The sequence below is a fragment of the Mixophyes fleayi genome, chromosome 3 (genome assembly GCF_038048845.1).
Source record: "Mixophyes fleayi isolate aMixFle1 chromosome 3, aMixFle1.hap1, whole genome shotgun sequence".
NCBI classification, from domain to species: domain Eukaryota; kingdom Metazoa; phylum Chordata; class Amphibia; order Anura; family Limnodynastidae; genus Mixophyes; species Mixophyes fleayi.
The window spans coordinates 337,468,557-337,482,851 of NC_134404.1; the positions used below are offsets into that span (position 1 = coordinate 337,468,557).

A 14,295-nucleotide genomic window follows, 5' to 3' on the forward strand; every position below is an offset into this window, starting at 1 on the left:
TTTTTAAATTAAACACAGCCCCCATTATTTCTTTATTGATTCCAAATTATTAACAGTTTAATGAGAACTCTGCAAGTAGGAATTACCTGGGCTATATTTACTAAACTGTAGGTTTGAAAAAGTGGAGATGTTGCCTATAGCAACCAATCAGATTCTAGCTGTCATTTATTTGGTGCATTCTACAAAATGAAAGCTAGAATCTGATTGGTTGCTATAGGTAAAATCTCCACTTCTTCAAACCCGCAGTTTAGTAAATCTAGCCCACCTGACTTTTTACTCTGCCGACGTAGGATTTGCAGACCACACAGCACAATGCTTGTGCCCAACTGTCTGAGTGACAGAACTAATGATTCGGCCATTGGAGTACAACCAAAAAGGTCAAACTGAGCAAAAAGTCAGAGTCGCTAAATTTGTCCATTGGTACCGCGTCATCTGAACTTAAGGGACAAAGGCTAAATTTGGTGAAAAACAGATTTATTATTACTTATGAATTTCAAAACTATTTGGAATGATCGTTTAAATCTAAAATTAACAGAAACAATACATAAATAATAAGAACACAACGATATAAACCTGTATTATTCCATTATACATGTAAATGATAATCAGACCTTGGTAGATTTAAATGTGAGTGTCAGGTAATCACGTGATAAAAGGCCGTTTATTAGACAGCTGTGTTTATTACTTGTAATTAAGGATAGCCGAATGTCCCTGACAGCAGGAGACATTTATCCTCATAATGCTAATCCCTTAGGCACATATTATGTTAACAAATCTATTTTTCCTTCTCTTTAGTGTCTCTCAAGCAGCGATGTCGCCAAGGTTTTTACATTCCATTTTAATTACATTCTCCCGTTCTGCAATATTGTTTTCCGCTATAATAGGAGAGAAAAAACAAAAACAATGTTGAATTGGTAAATTGCTGTCAGGATCTTTAATTGTTGGTGACGATGACAAGGTTACATTAGTGTAACGTATTTAATATCAGCGTTTGCGGTGCAGGCAGTTCAGTAAAGTTTTATTTAGAGACATAATTAGTCTAACATTAACTAACCTCTATTACACAATGCTCCAGAGAACTACCCTAACCTTTTGTATATTACAATGACATTGATACAAAATATGTTCTCAAATTATCCTGCAGCTTTGAATGGATCTGATAAGCTCTGCAAGAAAAAAATGACAAAAAACTTTTAAAGGAGTTTTACATGATGATACTGAACGAAACTCAACCCACGAACTCACCTCCAATCAGCAGACAGTTTTCAGTAACAGAATCGTGTTGGATCTTTTCTGGTCAGGAGAAATTTGATTGGCAGATGTCTCGGCTAAATGAGAGCTGAGATCGTTCTAAGTATAGAAATTAGTGTAGGTCGCAGGCGAGGAGCACTTCCAAAGTCATTTTATAAAAAAGCAGGGGGCTGGCATACCTCCAGTCCTGTGACTCATACTACTGGGAGGAACGTCCGTTGAGTTGTTATAAAGAAGGTGGCATTATAAAGTGGTTGGTGTGAAAAAAAGATTTATATTTTTTATTAGCAAATTGTCAAGGCTATAATTTAGAGTATTCACATTAATTCAGTTATATGAAGGTGTATATATATATATATATATATATATATATATATATATATACTAAAGTCCCCAAGGCCACATGGGTGCAAACATTTTAAACTCGGATACATGCTGATTTTTTTTTCATAACATCATCTCAGAACTAACTATTATATATAAAGGAAATATATAGTAGGATATTGCACGCTCGTTTTATTCAAATTGTGCCATTGACAATATACAGTATATCATTGGTGGGCAACCTGTGGCTCTCCGAGCTGAAAGGGCCAAAGATGTTGACATTTGTAGCTGGCCCAAGCCTCCTCGACCTTGTAATCTGCCGATGCCAGTGGGTCTCGAAAATCTATAGATCAATCAGCCATATGGGGCAGATGAATCGATTGGTGGCAGAGTATGCAAGGTCTGAATATAGTCTGACTACCAGTTAGGAGAAGATTGCACAGATCTAAATATTGTTAGGTACACACGGCTTTAGTGTATCTAACTAAAGAAAAAGTTGTTCAGCGACTTCTGAATCTTGAGTTTAGTGAAAACGTGTCTACAAGGGTGGGCATATTTTAAATATCAATAAACTGTTATTTAGAACCGTTGCTAATAGTATTTCAATACCAATATAACGCATCCTCATATTTTGCTGAGAAGGGAGGATATTTTATATAGATGATTCCTTCCTTCGCACTGGGGACAACCTTCTAGACTAGTTAGTTCATATATTATCCTGAGCTCAGTTCCTGAATGCCCGTGTGTGTGTGACAACAACATTACAAATATCTTATGGTTTTCTTAGGCAGCTTTGCAGAGCTGAGACGGCAGAATCCGGCTCCTCTGGAGATCCTAGTTTGTGTTTTGAAACACTGTGCAGATACCGACGCTCCTCCAACTCCAATTTAATGTGAGTTATTCACACTATAACAACGGCTTCCTTAGAAGAACATAAGTTAAAGTATAGACAGCAGTGGGGACAGATATTCTCTTGGCTGCTGATTAGTACAGTTTTGGGGTCTGATTGGGGTACAGCGCATGTCCATATCACAAATATAGGAACAAATCAGACTTAAATCAGACTTTTATTATGTATGTTAAGAATAATATGAATAGGCGCATATATTAGTTATTAACTGTACAAATAAGGGAACCAGTATTGTTGGCTTGTATGTTTTGAACAATATTTTAGAAGCCAAAATGGATGGAATTAACCTATTACAATGCTGGGAAGTAACACAATCCTGTTTTATAATGTGAGCCAGGAATAGGATGTGATCAGAACAGGAATTCTATCAACGAGCCGGATTATTCTGTAAGACCTTAGTTTATATGACTTTCCAAAGTGGTTATGAGACCCAACTGCTGGTTAAAGGGGGGCCCAGCTTGAAAACAAGCCCTGCCCACCTGGTTTTAAAACTACTTAGAGATTATATTAAGGGGGATTTCCGCGATTGCCCAAATCTGCTGGAAACTACTGTGTATATCACTCTTGGGTTAGAAATGTAAATTACCCCTAATTTGATGAACTATGGTATTTATTTTCTTAGATGGTGCCTTGTTTGGTTACCCATGAAATTCCTATTTTATGCATTATGGGGCTTATTTTAAGTTGAACGAAAAATAGCGTTCTTGGCGTATAATACAGGACAAGCGCAGAAAGCAGGAATTCTGAAATTAGTGGTTTGAGTGCATTGCTTAGATGCAAAAAAAAAAGATTATATGCCAAGAACTTATCATGAGCCCCTATATGCACACGTGAAATGAGTCATATTCAAATACTGATTTTACTAGGAAAACTTATTTGTAAAATCCTGATTTTTGCAGTTTTGGAGAGGTAGATTGATGCTAAAATAAACTACGTACAGTGGTGAAAAAGGCAGAATAGGGGATAAAATATGACTTCACATAGACATCTCTTTACAACTCACAAAACAGTCTAAAATAACCCATATTTCAGTGGTTTCCTTATGGGCGCTTCAAGGACTTACAACAGGAAATGTTGAGAGCACACACAAGTTCTAGATTTCACTCATGATGAATCTCAACTAATTTGTTTCCGAAACCTTTGACATTACATTAGTAGTAGCTAATTCATATAACGCTCTCTGCATTACAGTAAATCACTTACAGTAACCACACAAACACTTTCCCCAACACCAGCTACAATAGTTATTCCACTATGTTATATATCCATCGTTCTCCTCACCTCTTAGACTGCATACCCCCCAACATTTGAGTGGGTGGAATCGGGGCAGGGGGTGTGACCATATCAGGTTGGGGGTGTGGTCACATAATGATGGGGCGTGGCCAGAACCCTCAAATCAGGACTTTCCCACCTAAATCGGGACGGTGGGGAGGTATGAGAATGTAAGCTCATTTTGGACATCTTCACCTTCTGTTTCATATCATTCCTAAGTACCTCAATAGTAAAGTGGCAGGGGCGGGGTTTAAGATTATTATTATTATTATTATTATTATTAATTTTTATTTATAGGGCGCCACTAGGTGTCTGTAGCGCCGTACAGGGACAAACGAAATTACAATACGAGGTGAGACAGCACAGTACAGTAAACAATAAGCGCAGTAACTTAGTGAGCTCAAAGCACAGCTAAGGGGGCGGGGGAGGGGAGAGGGGAAGGTCCTCCTAAGACAGAGTCCAAGAGGGAGGGCACGGGTGACAGGGAGACCCCCAGAGGGGGGAGGAGGGAGCGAGAGTGGTCAAGGGGAAGAGGGTCCTCGAGGAGGAGGGCGAGCTAGCTGGAGAGCAGAGTTAAAAGTGGTGAAGACTGGAGGAGAGAAGACCCTGCTCAAAGGAGCATACAATCTAAGGGGTGGGGTAGACAGACACAGAGACACGGGGGAGAGAGGGAGAGAAGGAGGATTGGAGGATAAGGGAAGGGGAAAGAGGCAGAAGAAACGGTAGGAAGTTAAGTGGGAGACTGGAAGCCTTTAAGAAAAAGGTGGGTTTTTAAAGCCCGTTTGAAACTGGACAGATTAGGGGAAGTTCTGATGCAAATCGATCGTCACCGTGGCCCCTCCCCCCTGATGTAGTTGGTCAGAAAATGTGATGTATGTTTAGGAGGGTGGGGGCAAATGACGTGATCCGCCGGGCTCCGCCCCCAACACCCCCACCTCCCCCCGTTCTCCCGGAGCACTTCTTGCCAAAGTTGGCAAGTATGAACAATAGATTATAGGTTGTGGTTTCCCTTTAGACCATGGAACACTGCTAATCTGCATTTTGTCATTTTAGCTTCTAGCAACATAAATAAAAACGATGTAATGGATTAAAAAGCAATATTGACATTTGCGCTTATATTTAGCTCTTCTGCGACCTCTGGCAACAGCCAGGGACCATCTGCAAAACTCCATCCAACTCCAGTCTATCTCATCAGCAGCTGCAGCCGCTGAAATATATCTGCCGTGAAGGGATTTATACATATCCTTCTATTTCCTCCGCTCTTTTTCGGCAGCATCCACTTAAAACATTTGCAAAATTTAATACCGGTGCCAAAAAGAGAACAATGAATAATTGTTAGACCTCCTCGGATTACTACATTTTGGAAAGAATCAGTTTGATAAATCACCTACCTAGTGATAATGATTTTGCTATAAAAATTCCCCAATCCATAGTATATGCTGTTTGGCTGCGCCCGTCACTGAACGGCGGGGGCCAGATACTATTTCATCTCTGCACAGCCAGGCTGTTAATTTTACATGTACGGCTCAGCAAGAAGACAGAGATACACAGAGAGCTGAAGAGCGCTTGTTAATTTTTCTGTTGTAATTACAATTAATGAATTTTACCCAATTACACTTCATTACTGCTTTACATTGTAATAGTGAGTGATAGAGACATTAATATTGATTGGACAAGACCTGGCTTTTATTGTGTCTAACTTCCTAACTGTATTTTATAGAATGTTTCTCTGTGTTCTTCAGCTTCTTATTGAAACGCCTATTGTCACCGAATGACAAAATGCTTCACCATCCTCGGAAATAACGTGTAGCGGAGACAGAAAGCGACCTGGTCAAAACATTAATTATTCATATTTAAATATTCAGTGCCTATGGGATTTATTACAGGTATCGTCGTCCACAGTTTAATGAATTTTCAATTTGCATCTCATTTCCAGTTAGTGGATGCAGGATCTTTAGGAATGGACCTTTTTTTAATGTAACTTTCACTAAGTAGATCAGTTACTCAGGCAAGTTGCTGGGTTGTGTCTGTTCTGTGGGGATACAGGGGCTGAATCATTAAGGAACGTAAATGCCGATATGTGCCGTATTTTGCGTAAAATCGCTTTGTGCATGCCCAGAAATGAACCATACGCAAGAGAACGCAGCAACGTCCAAATCATATTCAAGCGCAAAGGACCCTTACTACATCCTACGATTTCAGGGGCGGAACAGGGAGGGTAATGGGTGTATGCCTGTGGTCAATGTACAGTAAGGGCGTGCCAGGCACAAGAGCACAGAGCAGGGCCTACTCTGGGCATCTATAAGTTACATGATTCTCTGTCGTATCACTTGCACCAGCTACAGGTCAGGTGTAAGTGCCGAGGGATAGTGATGATAGCGGTGTATACAGCTTAGAACATGTGTTTGTAATCAGGAGCAACTGTAAATAGGCATTTTATGTACAGAAGATATTAATAACTTCCCAATGAATGCATTTTATGGGAAAATAATAAAAAAAAAACACTGTTTACTATGTTTTATAATTATTTACTACATTAATAACAGGTGAAATTATATGAATAGTTTTTTTGTTTTTCAGACGTGTCTTTAGATCCGCTCCATGTTAAATGCAAATGTGCGTATACCTGAAATGTTCATTTTGCGTTTTTTCTTCAATGAGGCCCTGAATATCTATTGACTAAGAGGAAGCAATACAATATACACGTAGTACTATAGACTATTTATACAGTAGAGTACAGATAGACTGCAGTACTTAGATTCCCTGTGCAGAAATCTGCACTTGCGTTAAACTGTGCACTTGTCAGAACAAACACTATTTCCATACAGTTGCCAGGAGAATGGAAGATCTCACAGAACCCAGAGACCTCGCACAGCCCAGTGACCTCGTACAGCCCAGAGACCTCGCAGAGGCCCAGAGACCTCGCACAGGCCCAGAGACCTCGCACACCTCAGAGACCTCGCACAGCTCAGAGTCCTCGCACAGCCCAGAGACCTCGCACAGCCCAGAGACCTCGCACAGCTCAGACACCTCTCACAGCCCAGAGACCTCGCACAGCCCAGAGACCTCGCACAGCCCAGAGACCTCGCACAGCCAAGAGACCTCGCACAGCTCAGAGACCTCGCATAGCCAAGAGACCTCTCACAGCTCAGAGACCTTGTACAGCGCAGAGACCTCGTACAGCCCAGAGACCTCGTACAGCCCAGAGACCTCTCACAGCCCAGAGACCTCTCACAGCCCAGAGACCTCGTACAGCCCAGGGACCTCGCACAGGCCCAGAGACCTCGCACAGCCCAGAGACCTCGCACAGCCCAGAGACCTCTCACAGCCCAGAGACCTCGCACAGCTCAGAGACCACGTACAGCCCAGAGACCTCGCACAGCCCAGAGACCTCGCACAGCCCAGAGACCTCGCATAGCCAAGAGACCTCGCACAGCTCAGAGACCTTGTACAGCCCAGAGACCTCGTACAGCCCAGAGACCTCTCACAGCCCAGAGACCTCGCACAGCCCAGGGACCTCGCACAGCTCAGAGATCTCGTACAGCCCAGAGACCTCGCACAGCTCAGAGACCTCGTACAGCCCAGAGACCTCGTACAGCCCAGAGACCTTGTACAGCCCAGAGACCTCGTACAGCCCAGAGACCTCTCACAGCCCAGAGACCTCGTACAGCCCAGGGACCTCGCACAGGCCCAGAGACCTCGCACAGCCCAGACACCTCTCACAGCTCAGAGACCTCGCCCAGCTCAGAGATGCAGGTGGCCCAGTGACCCAGCCCAAGGAAGCTACTATGGGACTGGCCCGAAGGGCAGATGCCCCCCTGCCCCTGATGGAAATGCAGCACTATATTACAGTAATAGCTCAGGAGAAGGGGTGTAGCTCAGGTGCTACCATTGTAGACAGAGATGGGCAGAATCACGAACAGGCCGATCCACAGAGGTGTGAAGTGTCAGTGATACGATGTCAGAGCTCTGCTTTCACTCTGACAGTCCGCAGAGTTCCATCCAACAGTGTATTTGTAAATTTGCATTTAATAATGCAAACATGGAAGAAAGAGCAGAGGATTCACACTATCCTCCATACCTGCCTTCAACTGGCCTCTTTGCATGGAGCAAAGTCGCATCAACATGGTAAGGAGATTAATCATTGCGCATTTCCCTCCCTCCATCCTGCGCAGAAATCCCATCAGATCTGGTCCCACAGAGCTGGGACAGTGACAGTGAGCTGTGCGCTGTGGTTAGTGGCCACTTACACTCAAATATGAAACTTTTAGATATGAACCATGGAGGTAAAATACATTGTTTACTGTCTACCTGCCATTTTACTACTGCTCTGTTAAAAAAGTTAAATATTAGCTCCCTGCTCCATTACAGACATCAACAACTCAGATCAAAAAGCTGAGACTGAGCCACTGTGACTTCACTGGCCCCGCCCCTGCATATAAATCCACCAATCCACATCCTGCATTTCTGCACAACAAGTCACTTTCTGTCTATTTAGTTAAAGAGGCACCTCCTATCAACGTAGCAGCTGGGCTTACTTTGCCACCGTTCCCTTTCGTTATTCTGAATACGCCCTCTTGTCGCAGTAGGAGGGGCTTACAATGCTGCCACCACTGAGCTCCTTCTAGGGCACTCAGAACCACGTTCCTTCTGGGTAACTGACGCTGCTAGTGTACCTCGTTGCTGGTGTACCCGAGCTGGTAGACCTGAGCCCTCACTATAGATCAGGGATGCTGTGAATCGATCCCCCCCTGGCCTATCACACTGACCAGAGCTGCAGGTAGCAGGCAGAGCGGTGGTACTGTAAACACTTGGGTCCAAACCTCAGAACAGCCGGCGAACGGATTACATTTAGGGTCTTATCGGCAGGTGACAGGAATACAGCAATATTGAAGATGTTTTCAAGCAGGTCTACGAAGCAAGATGTTTATTTGCTCTCACTGGTTAAAGGTTCCAGTGATCAGGTCAGATGTTGAAATCAGAAGAGTACATTTCAGTGTACAAGTCAGGGCATTTTATACATATTTGGACACAGGCTATTTTTAGAATCAGGATGTAACCCCGTTTACCAAAACATGGATTTACATGCATTGCAAAGCCACTAATATTTATACTTAGTTATGAAATTCTTAAAAACCTTGCTGTGATTTTCTGGATCTTATTTCAGAGGCAGGAGACCCACTAGCAAGCCAAAAGGTCTGACTGGCATGAATACTTCAGACAGTCGCTGAATACACATTCCCACAGAACAACAAAAAAAAAAACAACAACAAAAAAAAAGCCACTTCCCCACATCACAATACACCAAAGGCTTGGTAAACAAAGGCTCATTGTATCAGATATATACATCAGACATAATGCATTTCATGTAGAGAGGCTAAACAGAAAAAACACATTTTCTACCCTGGTCTCAGAAATAATGATTTCCTATCCCAAAATATACCCAATATTAAAAATAATTGCATTGGCAATTTATATAAATAAGCAGCTTGCGCTATTTGCCTTAAATAGATTTATACCAAAATTGGAAATGAATTGCAGGAACTAATGCATTTTTCTAAAGAGTGTGGCTATGCTAAATAGTGGGTGTGGTTTAATCGATGGAGCGTTTAGTGTGAAAGTGAGCGTGTACAAAATGGTTATAGTTTAAATAATGATTTCTAAACAGAAATGATGAATATAGATTTTTTTTAACATCCCAACATAAAAGAACAAGACAGGGACTATGAAGTTATAAAAACGCAACAAACAGGAAGCAGAGTCCACCCAGATTAGTCTGGGTATGATTACACCACCGGTCCCTAGATCGGCACAATAATAATATAGGAATATGGTCTTGTGCAGTCTTTCTGCATTTGGCATCCACATGGAAATGGCATGATGATGATGACGGGTCTTTGTCAATGTCACACCGCCAAGACAGCAATTAGTGATCCCATTTGTGAGCTCCATCTTCTTATTAGCGCATGAGTACACCAACAAACTAGCAGTTTTTTGACAAATATCTTCCTACGGACGTGTTAAATATTCTTCTAGGATATTAGAAGATTGCAAAGAGTAAAATAAGAAAATTAGTATGTACGGAAACAGTGTCGGACTGGGGCATGAAGGGCCCACCGGGGGAATTCAGTGATAGGGGCCCACTATATTGGGGTGTGGCCAACTTTAGGAGTGGGTGTGGCCAGTAAAGGGGGTGTGGTCAGGCCATGGAGGACAACTTATAGCACTATTTTAAATGTGCACCTTTTGCATTAGACCCTGCCCATTCTACTGGTAGGGAACTACATGGGACCCATTAATAAAACACTTGTGGTTTGGTAGAAACTCCAGTACCAGCTCCTGTCGTCTCCTAATGCACCAAGACAGTTACTTATGATAAGTGCATCATTTGGTTACCTCCAACCCTCGCCTCATATGTTGTTATTGCCCATCATGTATTGAGCTTATTAAAAGCCATTACAAGGGCTACACAAACCAAATAATAACATCATCAATTAGAAGACATAAACTGCACAATTAATTTTTTAGTACAATGGTTACCAACCTGTTGTTGCTGTGACATGTCCTGGAATAAAAGTCAATTCATAAAAAACAAGTGATTGTAATTCTCAACAAATCTCAGTGAAATCCATCTAATTTCATTTTAAATACGGTTGATATATGCCTATAATACTTTCACTATATCACCCCTAAATTCTAAACAGGACAACCATCAAAAAGAATGCACAATAGGCAAAAGGAAAAATATATAAATATAATTATGTTCTCCTATGTATGTGCCTTTCTACACTAACATACAATATAGACCAACATATTATACAACCCTGAATGATTATATTTTCAACTGGATGCAATTGGAATACTAGACTACATGAAAAGCTCCCTTCATTTGCCAGATCTTGTATACACAGTCTGATTATTAAAATGACTCTTTGTTATAATTATTTTTTAAGGACTCTTACAGAATATGCCACTCGTCAAAGACCATACACACAGCATCAGTGCTACTACGGTTGCGTACTTCACCAATGAATGCTTGTTGAGAAGGGAAATTTTAAAAAACAAAAAAATGAACAGAATACAGCCCATCCAAAGCCTGTCACATTTATTCCATATATGCTGGTATGCTGCCAGTGTTGTATGAAAGAGAATATAAATATCAAAGGACGGGCGCAAATGGGGGAAGGGTAAAGAAACACAAGGATTGGGTCAATGAATAAGTCAAGGGGAAAAAGGTCCCAAAGTCATTAAAGGATGTTGGTCTTCTAGTTCCACCTATACCGATGTCCCAGATGGTAAACTTACATCAATGTGACCTTTTCTATTCCATACAGTATTTGAATAATGTGTCCTCTTGCTTCAAAAAAGCACCACCACGATGTACTTTTACTCCCCTCTAAACCTGTTTCTTCTCCTCACCAGAGTGCACATATTGGAGACCAGGGAGAGAACAGAGAAAGATCTCATGGTGTTTTACGTTCTCTATTTATTAAGTTAAAACATGGGGTTAAAAACACTCACATTTTGTATGTTAAAAAGGTATCTTTCAGTCCATATGTTTCCTCGATCAAACGGCAGTATCCAGCTTCTGTATCCCAGCCACGATCAAACTGGCTGGGCTTCAGATAACCCGGGGAAACTCTGCAGCATCAGAGGGGGCGTGGTCTATTGCGTCCAGTGTTGTATGAACCTATGATGACCAAACTGACCTTGGATCAGTATGTTGATATCAGGACGTCCTCCTCCCCTGCTCAAACTGCTGAAAAACACACTACCGCGCCTGGGCTCTCTGCATCTGCGCGGTAGTGTGGTTACAGGAGATGTGACCGCCGCCGCCATATAAACAAAGTTCAACATCAAGCTCCGCCCTAACAACAGAGGGGGCGGAGCTTCAACCCCGCTGGGCCTACCGGTGGATTGACCGGCTGTCCGGCGGGCCAGTCCGAGGCTGTACGGAAATGATTCCAGTGGACACTAAGCGCTATCAGGACAAATTTTCTGTTGTTAAAAAATATCTGTTAGATGTTGACGCCGATACACTGTACAGGAGCCCACCAAGACGCGGTGATTGTGTTTCACGCTATGGTGTCATTAGTTGCCAACTTGCCGGAACAGGGAGACAGTTAATTGGTGCAGTTTAAGCCCAGAGTGCCTTGTTAGAGAACTCTTTAAAGCTTAAATTCTTACGGCGGAGAGAACCTGTGTAATTCAGATCTGCTTTGCATAATAAAAGACTTCACATATCACTCTTAATGAAAAATTAATTTTTCTACACAAACGCTTATCATGTTTCCGTAATAGCCTCCAGTTAAATTGAATTTACTTCCCAAGTCACAGCAGGAGTGAATGGAGGCAAAGGAGGGGATTTTAAAATACTTCTTCATATCGCAAGGTGCCAATAAGTCTCTGTGCCGTATAATGATAGTCATAAAGTGCCTTTGGATGGGAAAATAAATGTAATTTAGCTATGGAATTTTCATGAGTAGGTTATGTCAAGATAATTGGGTAAGAATAGTGAAGGTATTGATTTACCTGTCACCAGGATTTCTGCAAACGTCAGGTTTTGTGGAAGAAGAAGACATTACAGACTGGGGACGTACTGTACTACTCACTTATGTGTCATTTATTGACTTATGGTACAAGGAGTCTGTTCAAAAATGACATCTCTTTATCCTCTGCACTTTCTTTCTCCCACACCTCTCCTCTATCTCCCCTTTATCTCTCTCTCCCCACTACCTTCTCTATCTCTCCTTCCTCTCTCTCCCTTCTCTCTCTCCTCTTCCCCTCCTCTCTCTCTCTCTCCCTCTATCTCTCTCTCTCTCCGTCGTCTGTCTCTTTTTTCTCTCTCTCTCCCTTCTCCCTCTCTCCTCTTTGCCTCCTCTCTCTATCTCTCTCTCTTTCTCCCTCTGTAGCTCTCTCTCTCTTTCCTTCTATCTCTCCCTCTATGGGGTCTATCTCTCAGTGCAATTTACATAATTTAGAGTTCTCTCTCTGCCCATAACTCTCTTTCCCTTTCTTTCCTTCTGTCTATCCCCCTCCATCTCTTTCTTTCACTGACCCTCTCGCGCACAATCTCTTTCTCTCTCACTCTCTCCCCCCACCTTCTCCTCCTCTCTCTCCCTTCCCGTTTCTCTTTTTCTCTCTCCCCCCTCTCTCTCCTCTTTCCTTCCCCCCTCTCTCTGTCTCTCTTCCCATCTCTCTCTCTCTCTCCCCCTCTGTAGCTCTCTCTCTCTCCTCATCTTTCCATCCTCTCTCTCTCCTTCCCCCCCTCTCTCTCTCTCTCTCCATTTTCTCTCTCTTTCTCTCTCTCTCTCTTTCTCCCCCCCCTGTAGCTCTCTCTCTCCCTCATGTTTCCCTCCTCTCTCTCCTTCCCCCCTCTCTCTTTCTCTCTCTCTCTCTCCTTTATCTCTCTCTCCTTCCCCTCTATTTCTCTCTCTCTATTTCTCTCTCTCTCTCCCTCTCCTATATCTCTCTCTCCCTCTCTTTTATGTCTCTCTCCCTCCTCTGTCTCTTTCTCTCTCTCTCTCTCTCTCTCCCCAGGGCCCTCTTAACAACCTTTTGGGACCCCGGGCAAAGCAGTGCACCAGGGCCCCTATATATACATATGTATATATAAAAAAAGAAAGTGGCTATATATATGGGCCCTGCAGCCCAGGGGGGCCCGTCGGAGGCAGCACAAAAAAGAAACCCTGAAAAAAAAGAAGAAGAAAATACTTACCTTGCTGTCAGCTGGCGATCCGGCTCCCTCCCTGGTCTCCTCCTCCATCGCGCTCCGCAAAGGATGTCGGGCGGGCGTGATGACGTCACGCCCGACATGCACTGCCAGCGCCGCACGGAGGAGGAGACCAGGGAGGGAGCCGGATCGCCAGCTGACAGCAAGGTAAGTATTTTCTTCTTTTTTTTCAGGTTTTTTTTTTGTGCTGCCTCCGACGGGCCCCCCTGGGCTGCAGGGCCCCCGGGCACCTGCCCATTGTGCCCAATGGGAAAGACGGCCATGTCTCTCCCTCTCCTATATCTCTCTCTCCCTCTACTTTATGTCTCTCTCCCTCCCCTCTCTCTTTCTCTCTCCCTCTCCTTTCTCTCTCCCTCGTAGCTCTCCCACTCTCTCTCTCTTCCTCATCTTTCCCTCCTCTCTTTCCCTCCCTCTCTCTCCCTCTATGGGGTCAATTTCTCAGTGTAATTTACATAATTTAGAGTTCTCTCTCTCTCTCTCTCCCTAATCTCTCTCATTCCCTTTCTTTTCTCTCTTTCCCCTCCATCTCTCTCTTTCACTGTCCCTCTCCCTCCCAATCTCTCTCTCACCCCCCCCCCCCCCACCCACCTTCTCCTCCTCTCATTCCCAGAATATTTTTTTCCCTAATTTTGGAGCTTTATGGCTAAAATATATTAAATTGCATTTAAATATTGGCCATGCCCTCCAAACTCAGTCCCTGACATTCCTCTCCTCATTACATTGTTTAGCGGTGCTCCTCACAGTGATCAAAGGAGGAAGTGATTGTGTCTGGGTGCGTTACATTGTTACCAAACAACCCGCTGCC

At 43.1% G+C, this 14,295-nt stretch overlaps 2 protein-coding genes across 3 annotated transcripts in view; both read left to right on the plus strand.

The window, feature by feature from the left end:
- Nucleotides 1–14,295, plus strand: part of GALNT14 (polypeptide N-acetylgalactosaminyltransferase 14) — a 378,447-nt gene that overhangs the window by 39,514 nt on the left and 324,638 nt on the right. The gene's annotated exons all lie outside the window — the stretch shown is intronic.
- LOC142142533 (uncharacterized) overlaps nt 1–14,295 on the plus strand; it is an 88,192-nt gene that overhangs the window by 15,179 nt on the left and 58,718 nt on the right. The window contains exons 2-3 of the mRNA XM_075200414.1: nt 6,586–7,513; nt 7,933–8,043. Of these exons, the coding sequence (XP_075056515.1) occupies nt 6,586–7,513; nt 7,933–8,043 (1,039 nt within the window). The remainder of the gene's footprint in view (nt 1–6,585; nt 7,514–7,932; nt 8,044–14,295) is intronic.